Here is a 14,309-nt window from a genome sequence, read left to right as displayed (position 1 = left end):
TGGATTATTGCAGAAAATAAGCTCTGTGGCAAACAAACGTTTTTGATACTAACACGTTTTGTTCCGTAAAATAAATTCCGCAAATGAACACCTTTTTTATTATTTTTGAAGTGTGAATGCAATCGCTAGAGGTAAAAAGCTAATGTTAGGCTATAAACGAACTACTACACAGTCGTATGAGCGCGAGTATACACAACGAAGCTGTAAAGGCGGACGTGTTGGCATGATGATATTTTGTGGTCTCATTTAGCCACTTGTTAGCAACCCCCTTTTTTTAAGACATATAAAAGCTTCGAAATTCCCGAGTGGGATATTTACAGAAGTAATTTATACTGTAGAATAAAACGTCAATTAAAAAACCCATTCAAAAAACCCTTTGACTTCCAGACGAGGGACACGGAAGTGCTAAAATGTTAACTCATTTCCGGGTTTTAGGACTCATTCCTGCACCACTCTATTCCAGAGATTAATTCAAAGCTTGCTTGAGAAACAATTTGAAATAAAGAATTAATGATATGTCTGTTACAGTCCGTCTAATTTTAATCCAAATAATTTTTGGAGTGACATGTCTAACTCCAGTGGTGGAAGAAGTACTCAGATCATTTACTTAAGTAAAAATAATAATACCAAAGTGTAAAAATATTTACAAGTAAAAGTCCTGCATTCAAAATGTTACTTAAGTAAAAGTACAAAATCAAAATGTACTTGAGTACCAAAAGTAAAAGTATACATTATGCAGAATGGCTCATTTCATTATTTTGTACATTATATTATTGGATTATTGGTTAGTGATGTAATGGGTAAGGGGTCACTTGCAGCTAGTAAAGGTGGGGTTGATTTCAATTGATTACTGGGTTGCTTAATCTATAATAACCATCATAATTTAGTAGTTGATTATATTTTGTATTCATATTCTGAATCTGCAAAGTAACTTAAGTCATCAAATAAATCTAATGGAGTAAGAAATACAATATTTGCCTCTGACAGGTAGTGCAATTACAATATAAAGTTGCAGAACATGGAAATATTCAAGTAAAGTACAAGTACTTGAATAAATGTACTTGCTTAAATTTCACCACTGTCTAACTCTGACTGCTAGTACAACAATTAATTGATGGGTACTGAACTAAAATGAATTAAAGATGTGCAGTTTTCTGACTTAAAATATATTTTTGTGTAACAAAATAATAACTGAGTGAGGATTTGTTTGAAAAATTGTGTTGTTTATTTTCAGCTGCTATTGAACAACTTTTTCTCTTTCTTCTATTTCTGCTTATCCACATAGTGACAACATGTGCAAACTCACTATAACTGCAGGTAAGGCACGCTGATCAAATATATGTTTCCTTAAAGGGTTAGTTCACCCACATCACAGGCACACATTTTCTCCCTTACATCCGATGGTATCTATGCAGATTTTTTTTTAATGTAAAACGAAATCCCATTCACCTCCAATGCATTGGGGTGGCTGCAAAAATCTCAGAGAGGAACATCTCATTAACCCGGACAAATAAAATTAAACTTATCTGCTACAGACCAGTAGAAGAGAGTGAGAAAACCTGTGGGTTTGTTATGTTGTAATTTGGGTGAACTGACCTGTTAAGCTTTGTTTTTAACCCAATACTAACCAGTGTGTCACTTTTAAGGTCTCTGTTTGATCATCACCAGCTTGGGTAAGTTTATACGTACATTAATCATAATCAACAGTCTTACTAACAGATAAATAAGGTCCCTAACTCAACAATTGTTGGTAAAGAAGGACCTTCATATAATTGATGTCTTCAAAAACTAATGAAAACCATCGTGATTTTCCTCCAAGTCTCAGCCTCAGTCTCTTCCACCAAGCTGGTGTGTTACTACAACAGTGATGCTGAAGATAGAGTGGAACAAGGGAAGTTCACAGTTTCAGATATCAATCCGAACCTGTGTACCCATCTGATCTATGCCTTTGCTGACATTAACTACAGACACAGGCTGGTCCCCAGCTGTGCAACTGACATAAAACGCTATCAGTCCTTTAATGGACTCAAAACCAGGTCAGTGCTTAAATCTACAAAATGTGAACAAAGTGAAATAGTCTGAATACTTTGAGTTTTGATAAACAATCATTACTGAACTTTTATGCTCCCACAGAAATCCTCGGCTCAAAACCCTGCTGGCGGTTGGTGGCTTGAAGTTTGACAAACAAAAGTAGGTTACTTACAAGAACATTTAGACCTTTTTTTCAACAAGCTGTCTGGGCAGTTTAATGGTGCACTTAACTTCTTTTGAGAAATGGATGACTTTTAACTTTGTGCAGCTAAACTCAGACAAGACAGATGTAATCATCTTTGGCCCTGATCACCTAGCAAGCAAAATACAACTGTTTATTAGTCCACTGGCAACCAATATAAAACCTAAAGCCAGAAATATTGGTATCACATTTGATTCTCAACTGAACTTTGAACCACATATTAAAAATCTCATAAAATCCTGCTATTTACACTTAAGAAATATTACAAAAATTAAATCTGCTTTGTCTTTTCCTAACTTAGAAGGGCTTATTCGTGCCTTTGTATTTTCATGCCTAAGCTACTGAAATGCAGTCTTTATATGTCTTAGTCAGTCTTCAGTGGCTCGGCTTTATCTAGTGCAGAATGCTGTTGCGCAAATTTTAACTAAGACCACACGTAGGTCCCATATCACCCCCGATTCAATTTATTGGTTGCCAGTTAAATTCAGGATTGGTTTTAAGATTATTTTAATGACTTTTAGGGTTCAACATGGTCTGGCCCCCATTTATATCACTGAGCTTTTGACTCCCTATGCTCCAAATCGTAAGCCATCAAGGCCCTTTGGCTATGGAAATCTCTGTCTGAGGAGAATAGGCTTGCCAGCACATTATCTGTTTTTAAGTCAGTGCTTAATACATTTTTAAAGGAAATCCTTTTTCGATGCCCAATTAATACATTTTGTGTTGCTTTTTTTCTTTTGTTCTGTTTTTGCCTTTGGTATATTTTATTTAGGTACTTTTTTTTGTTTTATTGTCATGTATGTTGTGAAGCACTTTGTAACCTTGTTCAGATAAGTGCGATACAAAGTTACTATTATTATTGTTATTATTATTATGATTAATGATAAATGCAAAATAAATGCATAAATGTGGATTGTCTAATTGAGAGCTCTGTTTTGTTCAAATGTTTACCAGATTCAGTAAAATGGTGTCAACACAACAAAAAAGAGCAAAGTTCATTCTATCAGCTATCACACTACTGAGAACGAATGGGTTTGATGGGCTAAACCTTGACTGGAGGTACCCCGGAGGAGCTGGAAGCCAATCACAGGACAAGCAGAGATTCACACTGCTGTGCAAGGTCAGATCCTGAATTTCTTTTCTGGGACAGAGACTGTGAGAAATATGCCATACTGTATAACACATGTGAAAATATTTGATTTTAAATTCAGTAGAGACTGAACCATGTTTCTGTGTTGTATAGGAGCTCAAAGAGGCCTTTGTGGCTGAGGGAATCAAAACTGGCCATGACAGATTAATCGTCACTGCTAGTGTCTCTGCTGAGAAATCAACCATCGATGCCAGTTATGAAGTCGCACAGATTGCCATGTAAAACTAATTTTATGTAATTCTTCACATTATAGCGTACCCATGATTAGCTGTTTTAGTGAACGTTATCTCCTCTGCATTTTATCAGGTACCTGGATTTCATTAATGTGTTGACATATGACTTTCACGGCCCCTGGGAAAATGTCACAGGACATCACAGCCCCTTATTCAACGGATCCCAAGACACTGGAGACAAAATCTACTTGAACACTGTAAGTACAGGGATTCATATATTCACTGGTTAAACTCCTTTCTATTTAGAAATGTCTTCTCATCGTTATTGTGTTTTTATCTTCTTTCCACATTTTAGAACTATGCCATGCTGTACTGGCACAACCAGGGAGCACCTACAAAAAAGCTAATCTTGGGGTTAGCGTCATATGGGCGGTCTTTTAACCTCTCCTCTGCATCCAGTGATGTTGGAGCACCAGCCAATGGTCCTGGTGAAGAACGCCGCTTCACTGGTGAAGAAGGATTCTGGGCCTATTATGAGGTAAAACTAAGCTGTGAATACAATTAATGTACATCATTAGACCCATTTAAAGCCAGCGTCATGATTACGTCATGGTGTAAGGAGGCAAAACAAAGGAAAGACTAGAGGCAAACACGAAACACTTCAGAGAAGTGGGCTAAAGTTACACATCTAAAAAGTCATCTTGTTGTGTTGTTGGGTGCCAGAATCAATATTGCATACATTTGAGATGACAAACTGTGATTCGATTAGCTTTTCTCTCCATCTCTGAAACACATCACCTATATTATATGACTCTCTTTTTGACTGACTTTACTGCAGGATAGTTGACTATAGGCATCCAAAGATTTATACACCATCAATTTGTCTTTACAGCGCTGCCGCTGACCACTAGCCCGCTGGTCTAACGGTTGGCTACTTAGCTAGCTTCTTGATTCAGTTAGTTACAGAAAATGAGCCCAACAGCGGGCTGGTGGTCAGCAGCAGCGTTGCGTTTGATGGTCCCTCTGCCTCACTCCTAACCGCTAGGAGACTACCTCGCAAAGAGAGCATAGAAAGCGCTCGATAGCTTGTCCGGAGACTGACTCCAGACAAGCTAGCGAGCTAGCTAAATAGCCAGCCATCCTCTCCTCCTGAAGTAATCTGTCAGTGCCGCACGGGGTCGGCTAATCTGGTCCAGTTGGTTAATGTTAACTTTCTCAACTAACTTTCTCGCGGTCCCAGAAAGTGAGTGACTGAACATCCTGAGAGAAACTTGCATTTTCTTCAGCCATTGTTAAAAAAACAAGCCAACAAAAGTTGCTAGCCAGCATTAAGTAACATGTTCAGGGAATTATTCTGCCTCCACTTAACCCCACAAAATACGTAATCATTTTTACTAACAGAAAAGGGGTCTATAGCCTTAGCGCTTTTACTGTAGGTGTATTTGGTGCAACACATTTCTGTTTATGTTAACACACGAAATCTAAATGTGACATTTTATCCTTTTTTCAGACTTGCCTTTATCTGGAAAGAGTGACAGTCCAGTTGATTAATGATCAGAAAGTTCCATATGCCACCACAGAAAATCAGTGGGTTGGATTTGACAACGAATACAGCCTTGATATTAAGGTAGTCATCTGTTTAATTCAAACTATTGTTCAGTAATTCCTTTGCAAAGGACTGTTTGTATACAAATCTGATTAAGTACATTTTGTCAACATGACTTCAGTTTTGAAGTGTTTTGTTCTTCATCCTCTCAGGTCAGTTACCTAAAAACTAACAACTTTGGAGGAGCCTTTGTCTGGTCTCTGGACCTGGATGACTTTAGTGGACAGTTCTGTAAACAAGGCAACTACCCCTTCATCAGCCACCTGCATACGCTCCTAGTTCCAGGTAGCCAAAATACAAAACACTTATATTCCATCCTGTCGTGGGGTGTTGGTTGTAATTGTGGTTTTGATTGAATGCCATCAGCATCACATTTTTATGATTGGATTACATTTTATTTTATAAATTATCTCACCATCTGATATAATTCTTTCAGGTTATCCTGACCTTACCGATGCAACTACAACTCCCACAACCATTCCGACACGTACTGGAAACCCCTGTAAAGGAAGGAGCAATGGGCTCTACCCCAAACTTGATGACCCAAATTCTTTTTACAACTGTGCTGGTGAAATAGCCTACGTTCAACACTGCCAAAAAGGTTTGGTCTTTAACCAAGCCTGCAAATGCTGTGACTATCCAACAACAATTTCCACTACGAAAACATCTCCCACAGCCACACATTATCCTACTACAACCGAAACTCCCCTGACACATACTGTAAACCCCTGTAAAGGAAAGGAGGATGGGCTCTACCCCAACCCTCATAACCCAAATTCTTTCTACAACTGTGCTGGTGAAATACCCTATATCCAATATTGCCAGAAAGATTTGGTCTATAATCAAAACTGCAAATGCTGTGACTATCCAACAACAACGTCGACTACCAAAACCTCTTCCACAAGCAAAACAACTTATCCTACTACAACCACAACTCCACCTAACATATCCACTCCGACATATACTGTAAACCCCTGTAAAGGAAAGAAGGATGGGCTATACCCCAACCCTCATAACCCAAATTCTTTCTACAACTGTGCTGGTGAAATACCCTATATCCAATATTGCCAAATAGATTTGGTCTATAATCAAAACTGCAAATGCTGTGACTATCCAACAACAATTTCCACTACGAAAACATCTCCCACAGCCACACATTATCCTACTACAACCGAAACTCCCCTGACACATACTGTAAACCCCTGTAAAGGAAAGGAGGATGGGCTCTACCCCAACCCTCATAAACCAAATTCTTTCTACAACTGTGCAGGTGAAATACCCTATATCCAATATTGCCAAAAAGATTTGGTCTATAATCAAAACTGCAAATGCTGTGACTATCCAACAACAATTTCCACTACGAAAACATCTCCCACAGCCACACATTATCCTACTACAACCGAAACTCCCCTGACACATACTGTAAACCCCTGTAAAGGAAAGGAGGATGGGCTCTACCCCAACCCTCATAACCCAAATTCTTTCTACAACTGTGCTGGTGAAATACCCTATATCCAATATTGCCAGAAAGATTTGGTCTATAATCAAAACTGCAAATGCTGTGACTATCCAACAACAACGTCGACTACCAAAACCTCTTCCACAAGCAAAACAGCTTATCCTACTACAACCACAACTCCACCTAACATATCCACTCCGACATATACTGTAAACCCCTGTAGAGGAAAGAAGGATGGGCTATACCCCAACCCTCATAACCCAAATTCTTTCTACAACTGTGCTGGTGAAATACCCTATATCCAATATTGCCAAAAAGATTTGGTCTATAATCAAAACTGCAAATGCTGTGACTATCCAACAACAATTTCCACTACGAAAACATCTCCCACAGCCACACATTATCCTACTACAACCGAAACTCCCCTGACACATACTGTAAACCCCTGTAAAGGAAAGGAGGATGGGCTCTACCCCAACCCTCATAAACCAAATTCTTTCTACAACTGTGCAGGTGAAATACCCTATATCCAATATTGCCAAAAAGATTTGGTGTATAATCAGAACTGTAAATGCTGTGACTATCCAACAACAACTTCCACTACCAAAACCTCTTCCACAAGCAAAACAACCTATCCTACTACAACCACAACTCCCCTTAGCACAACCACTCCACCACATATTTTAAACCCCTGTAAAGGAAAGAAGGATGGGCTCTACCCCAACCCTCATAACCCAAGTTCTTTCTACAACTGTGCAGGTGAAATACCCTATATCCAATATTGCCAAAAAGATTTGGTCTATAATCAAAACTGCAAATGCTGTGACTATCCAACAACAACGTCGACTACCAAAACCTCTTCCACAAGCAAAACAGCTTATCCTATTACAACCACAACTCCACCTAACATATCCACTCCGACATATACTGTAAACCCCTGTAAAGGAAAGAAGGATGGGCTATACCCCAACCCTCATAACCCAAATTCTTTCTACAACTGTGCTGGTGAAATACCCTATATCCAATATTGCCAAAAAGATTTGGTCTATAATCAAAACTGCAAATGCTGTGACTATCCAACAACAATTTCCACTACGAAAACATCTCCCACAGCCACACATTATCCTACTACAACCGAAACTCCCCTGACACATACTGTAAACCCCTGTAAAGGAAAGGAGGATGGGCTCTACCCCAACCCTCATAACCCAAATTCTTTCTACAACTGTGCTGGTGAAATACCCTATATCCAATATTGCCAGAAAGATTTGGTCTATAATCAAAACTGCAAATGCTGTGACTATCCAACAACAACGTCGACTACCAAAACCTCTTCCACAAGCAAAACAGCCTATCCTACTACAACCACAACTCCACCTAACATATCCACTCCGACATATACTGTAAACCCCTGTAAAGGAAAGAAGGATGGGCTATACCCCAACCCTCACAACCCAAATTCTTTCTACAACTGTGCTGGTGAAATACCCTATATCCAATATTGCCAAATAGATTTGGTCTATAATCAAAACTGCAAATGCTGTGACTATCCAACAACAATTTCCACTACGAAAACATCTCCCACAGCCACACATTATCCTACTACAACCGAAACTCCCCTGACACATACTGTAAACCCCTGTAAAGGAAAGGAGGATGGGCTCTACCCCAACCCTCATAAACCAAATTCTTTCTACAACTGTGCAGGTGAAATACCCTATATCCAATATTGCCAAAAAGATTTGGTGTATAATCAGAACTGTAAATGCTGTGACTATCCAACAACAACTTCCACTACCAAAACCTCTTCCACAAGCAAAACAACCTATCCTACTACAACCACAACTCCCCTTAGCACAACCACTCCACCACATACTTTAAACCCCTGTAAAGGAAAGAAGGATGGGCTCTACCCCAACCCTCATAACCCAAGGTCTTTCTACAACTGTGCAGGTGAAATACCCTATATCCAATATTGCCAAAAAGATTTGGTCTATAATCAAAACTGCAAATGCTGTGACTATCCAACAACAACGTCGACTACCAAAACCTCTTCCACGAGCAAAACAGCTTATCCTACTACAACCACAACTCCACCTAACATATCCACTCCGACATATACTGTAAACCCCTGTAAAGGAAAGAAGGATGGGCTATACCCCAACCCTCATAACCCAAATTCTTTCTACAACTGTGCTGGTGAAATACCCTATATCCAATATTGCCAAAAAGATTTGGTCTATAATCAAAACTGCAAATGCTGTGACTATCCAACAACAATTTCCACTACGAAAACATCTCCCACAGCCACACATTATCCTACTACAACCGAAACTCCCCTGACACATACTGTAAACCCCTGTAAAGGAAAGGAGGATGGGCTCTACCCCAACCCTCATAACCCAAATTCTTTCTACAACTGTGCTGGTGAAATACCCTATATCCAATATTGCCAGAAAGATTTGGTCTATAATCAAAACTGCAAATGCTGTGACTATCCAACAACAACGTCGACTACCAAAACCTCTTCCACAAGCAAAACAGCTTATCCTACTACAACCACAACTCCACCTAACATATCCACTCCGACATATACTGTAAACCCCTGTAAAGGAAAGAAGGATGGGCTATACCCCAACCCTCATAACCCAAATTCTTTCTACAACTGTGCTGGTGAAATACCCTATATCCAATATTGCCAAAAAGATTTGGTCTATAATCAAAACTGCAAATGCTGTGACTATCCAACAACAATTTCCACTACGAAAACATCTCCCACAGCCACACATTATCCTACTACAACCGAAACTCCCCTGACACATACTGTAAACCCCTGTAAAGGAAAGGAGGATGGGCTCTACCCCAACCCTCATAAACCAAATTCTTTCTACAACTGTGCAGGTGAAATACCCTATATCCAATATTGCCAAAAAGATTTGGTGTATAATCAGAACTGTAAATGCTGTGACTATCCAACAACAACTTCCACTACCAAAACCTCTTCCACAAGCAAAACAACCTATCCTACTACAACCACAACTCCCCTTAGCACAACCACTCCACCACATATTTTAAACCCCTGTAAAGGAAAGAAGGATGGGCTCTACCCCAACCCTCATAACCCAAGGTCTTTCTACAACTGTGCAGGTGAAATACCCTATATCCAATATTGCCAAAAAGATTTGGTCTATAATCAAAACTGCAAATGCTGTGACTATCCAACAACAACGTCGACTACCAAAACCTCTTCCACAAGCAAAACAGCTTATCCTATTACAACCACAACTCCACCTAACATATCCACTCCGACATATACTGTAAACCCCTGTAAAGGAAAGAAGGATGGGCTATACCCCAACCCTCATAACCCAAATTCTTTCTACAACTGTGCTGGTGAAATACCCTATATCCAATATTGCCAGAAAGATTTGGTCTATAATCAGAACTGCAAATGCTGTGACTATCCAACAACACCTTCCACTACCAAAACCTCTCCCACTACCACAACAATATATCCTACTACAACCACAACAATTCCTACACATACTTTAAACCCATGTAAAGGAAAGAAGGATGGGCTCCATACCAACCCTTATAACCCAAATTCGTTTTACTTCTGTGCTGGTGAAATACCCTACATCCAATATTGCCAAAAAGATTTGGTGTATGACCAAAACTGCAAATGCTGTAACTATCCAACAACAACTTCCACTACCAAAACATCTCCAGAAACCACACAGTCTCCTACTACAACAACTTCTCCTACTACCACCATAACTCACTCTACCACAACAACTTCTCCAACTACAACCACAACTCCCCTCACCACAACAACTCTGACACATACTTTAACCCCATGTAAGGGAAAGAATGATGGGCTCCATCCCAACCCTTATAACCCGAATTCGTTTTACTTCTGTGCTGGTGAAATACCCTATATCCAATTTTGCCAGAAAGATTTGGTCTATAATCAGAACTGCAAATGCTGTGACTATCCAACAACAACTTCCACTATGAAAACCTCTCCCACCACCACAACAATAAATCCTACTACAACCACAACAACTCCTACACATACTTTAAACCCATGTAAAGGAAAGAAGGATGGGCTCCATACCAACCCTTATAACCCAAATTCATTTTACTTCTGTGCTGGTGAAATACCCTACATCCAATATTGCCAAAAAGATTTGGTGTATGACCAAAACTGCAAATGCTGTAACTATCCAACAACCTCTCCAACAACCACACAATCTACTACTACAACCACAACTCCCTCTAGCCCAACCACAGCAACTTCTCCTACTACCACCATAACTCACTCTTCCACAACAACTTCTCCTACTACAACCACAACTCCCCTCACCACAACAACTCCGACACATACTTTAAACCCATGTAAAGGAAAGAAGGATGGGCTCCATCCCAACCCATATAACCCAAATTCGTTTTACTTCTGTGCTGGTGAAATACCCTACATCCAATATTGCCAAAAATATTTGGTGTATGACCAAAACTGCAAATGCTGTAACTATCCAACAACAACTTCCAGTACCAAAAAATCTCCAGAAACCACACAGTCTCCTACTACAACAACTTCTCCTACTACCACCATAACTCACTCTACCACAACAACTTCTCCAACTACAACCACAACTCCCCTCACCACAACAACTCTGACACATACTTTAAACCCATGTAAAGGAAAGAAGGATGGTCTCCATCCCAACCCTTATAACCTGAATTCGTTTTACTTCTGTGCTGGTGAAATACCCTACATCCAATATTGCCAAAAAGATTTGGTGTATGACCAAAACTGCAAATGCTGTAACTATCCAACAACAACTTCCACTTCCAAAACATCTCCAGCTACCACAACAACTTATCCTACTACAACCACAACTCCCCCTAAAAGAACCACTCCGACATACACTGTAAACCCATGTAAGGGAAAGAAAGATGGGCTTCACGCCAACCCTCATAACCCAAATTCCTTTTACCATTGTGTTGGTGAAATACCCTTCATCCAATATTGCCAAAAAGATTTGGTCTATAACCAAAACTGCGAATGCTGTAACTATCCAACAACAACTTCCACTACCAAAACCCCTCCGACAACCACAACAACTTCTCCTACCACAACCACAACTCCCCCTACCACAACTACAACTCCCACAACCACTCCGACACATGCTGGAAACCCCTGTAAAGGAAAGTTAGATGGACTCTACCCCGGTTATTACCCACATTCTTATTACAACTGTGTTGGCCATGTACTCATCCAAAAGTGCCCATCAAAGTTTGTCTTCAATGAAAAATCCAAGTGCTGTGAACGCATCTGGTAAGGATGAGGCAAGCACAAGCTAAAAATCATCTGAGTCACTGATTTGAGTGATCCTGGGTTGTGGCCAGATAAAATGACTGATTCTTAGTTAGCCTATATTTGGTATAAATAGTGTGAGAGGACATCTCTTTGGCCATGCAAAGAGATGTCTAAAAGAACATGCATTGTGGAGATCATCTTGTCGTGGGCACGAGATACAGTGGGCCTGGTTGTTAATACATGTTGACATGAATCCTTTCACTATACATAAGGTTTATTCTTGTCAACAAATGGGGGGCAATTGTCAAAAGTTATTATGTATACAGTTACTTCTGTTTTTTTCACTGTTGAGATATTTATTGAAAAAATGTACAATACATTATATTACAATCTGCACAGCATATGTCACCCACTGTCCTTTTCAACCATTGCTTCGAATAAGAAAAAAAAAACTGCCCAAACAAACCCCTTTTAACAGGAAAATGTTATTCCTTTTTTCACTGCCATCATTTAATCTGACAGCCTTGGTTATACAGTATGTAATTGTTGGTGTATTTATGGGTGTGTTCTTGTTTGTTTATATTTAGCCATTGTGTGTTTGGATTTGTCTTACATTATGACACGGATGTTACATATATTTATAAGCATGTCTAAATGTAAATAAATACTACAAATTTAAGTTGATAACAATAAATCATTCCCGATCATTCCGCATGTTTTGATGTATTTTTGTACATGTGTTGACAACACTGTGTGAGGAGTAGTCGGAAGAAGAATATTAAGAACTAGAAAATGCATTTCCTGCTGAAAATGCGTTGGAATGCTGACAGCTGAAATTAATTGCAAAGCATTGCTGGAAATATGGAACTGAATTGTAATACAGGCAGAGTTGAAAGCTGAACTGCATGACCCAAAAAAAGGGCTGAAATACATTGCTAGAAAAGCAGGAGGCTAAACTGTAAAACTGTCAAAGGTGAAAGTTTATATTAAATGAAGCTTATGCGTAAATTCAGTCAGGAAGACTAGGGGTACAAGCTCATTCATTCTCATTCTCATTCTGGTTCTCTCTCTCTCATGGGCTATTAATATGTCAGCTGATTATGGGCGTCTCTCTTTTCAGTGACCAATCAGAGCTTGCAATATCTCCCTCAACCAATCACATGCTGCTGTCAAAAGTTTAAAAACCATTCTCCTCTATGCTGTTTTCAGTGTCAGCATTCAGCACTAATGGACGCGAGCAGCTCGATGCAAACGGCAAATAGTTCACGTACCTTCATCCAGTCTCAGTGGTATAACCAGCGACGTCTGATCCTCAGCAGAGGAGTTTCTCCTCCCTCTGGTTTACTGCTCAGGCAGCCTCATCTGCTCCTCCAGGCTACAAACATCGCACTCACAGTCTCTGGCTAAATCCAGCAAATATTATGCCTCCAGCTCATATGCTCAGGCTCATAATGCTCAGGCTCACGCCTCATCAGCGTCTTCATCAGCGTCTGGCTTCTTCATCACAACCGCCTCGTCACTACATTCATTCCACCTCAAGCTGCTCTTCATCTAAAGGTAAAGGCTTCACAGAATTCACCAGCCTCATCTTACCTGGCAAGAGGCCACATAATATCACCATCGAGGAAACGTTGTCATACGTTTGGAGAGCTGCGATATCAATGCGTCATATCAATGAGTCATTCATTCCGCTCCGTATTCAGTCAGAGTTAAAACATTTCCGGGTTCCTCACAGAAGAACCAGCGTGATTCAAAGTCATCTGCTCAATAACTCCATAAGTTCAGCGGGTAAATCAAACCGGTGGTCTCACGGGATCCAGTCCTTGTAGATAACCAGCTGTCATTTAACTAGTTTTCGAGGTGTTTGTTCAAACTGTAACACTTTTCATTCTCTCGGCACATCACGGCTAACAGGGAACTATTACCGTAAATGCTGTAATAGCGGTGGGCTCTAATTCTACAGCGTACAGGCTTACAGACTTTGGACTGAAGCAGCCTTCTGTTCTTAAAATCTGTGACATATAGCAAACTCTCGGTTTGCTTGGGTATTCTTGACAACATTATGCGTCTTAAACCCTACAAATATCACTCTGCATAATTCATAAAGCATCGCAAATTACGTGGAACCTTAAATATGTGTATTACGGTAATAAGCACTGCAAATCTCATGGTACGTGTCCACAGGCTCTGTGCTTTCCACGCTCCCCATTCATTGTCTATGCAAGCAGCCGCGCAATGCATTCCGGTAGCGTGGCGTCGCGATTCGAGAGACTAGGCGTGCAGGAAGCCCGCTCCTCATTTGCATAAAGTTGAAGTCCTGGCTACTTTATGCAAATCACGGGCGTCCGATGCGACTCGCCGCCTC

At 40.0% G+C, this 14,309-nt stretch overlaps 2 protein-coding genes across 2 annotated transcripts; both read left to right on the top strand.

The window, feature by feature from the left end:
- The first annotated feature begins 1,292 nt into the window (after window positions 1-1,292).
- LOC119490634 (acidic mammalian chitinase-like) lies at window positions 1,293-10,483 on the top strand. The gene is made up of 12 exons (XM_037774143.1): window positions 1,293-1,317; window positions 1,647-1,673; window positions 1,832-2,036; window positions 2,134-2,190; window positions 3,188-3,353; window positions 3,477-3,601; window positions 3,690-3,813; window positions 3,912-4,094; window positions 5,067-5,183; window positions 5,315-5,447; window positions 5,599-6,906; window positions 10,362-10,483. Exons 1-12 carry the CDS (start codon window positions 1,293-1,295, stop codon window positions 10,481-10,483), a joined length of 2,592 nt encoding a protein of 863 aa, XP_037630071.1.
- A 151-nt stretch (window positions 10,484-10,634) lies between these two features.
- LOC119490633 (integumentary mucin C.1-like) lies at window positions 10,635-11,966 on the top strand. Its single transcript, XM_037774142.1, has one exon. It carries the CDS (start codon window positions 10,635-10,637, stop codon window positions 11,964-11,966), a length of 1,332 nt encoding a protein of 443 aa, XP_037630070.1.
- The last annotated feature ends 2,343 nt before the right edge of the window (window positions 11,967-14,309 follow it).

The sequence above is a fragment of the Sebastes umbrosus genome, chromosome 6 (assembly GCF_015220745.1).
Source record: "Sebastes umbrosus isolate fSebUmb1 chromosome 6, fSebUmb1.pri, whole genome shotgun sequence".
Taxonomy (NCBI): Eukaryota; Metazoa; Chordata; class Actinopteri; order Perciformes; family Sebastidae; genus Sebastes; species Sebastes umbrosus.
Note: the sequence above shows the minus strand (reverse complement) of the source record. Positions and strands in the feature narration are given on the sequence as shown.

Excerpts from the sequence above, each read along its gene's own strand:
- LOC119490634 (XM_037774143.1), top strand. The coding sequence starts at position 1,293 with ATGTGCAAACTCACTATAACTGCAG. Across the intron at positions 2,191-3,187 it reads TTGAAGTTTGACAAACAAAA|ATTCAGTAAAATGGTGTCAA; the intron begins GTAGGTTACTTA and ends AATGTTTACCAG. Across the intron at positions 3,354-3,476 it reads GATTCACACTGCTGTGCAAG|GAGCTCAAAGAGGCCTTTGT; the intron begins GTCAGATCCTGA and ends TGTGTTGTATAG.
- LOC119490633 (XM_037774142.1), top strand. The coding sequence starts at position 10,635 with ATGAAAACCTCTCCCACCACCACAACAATAAATCCTACTACAACCACA.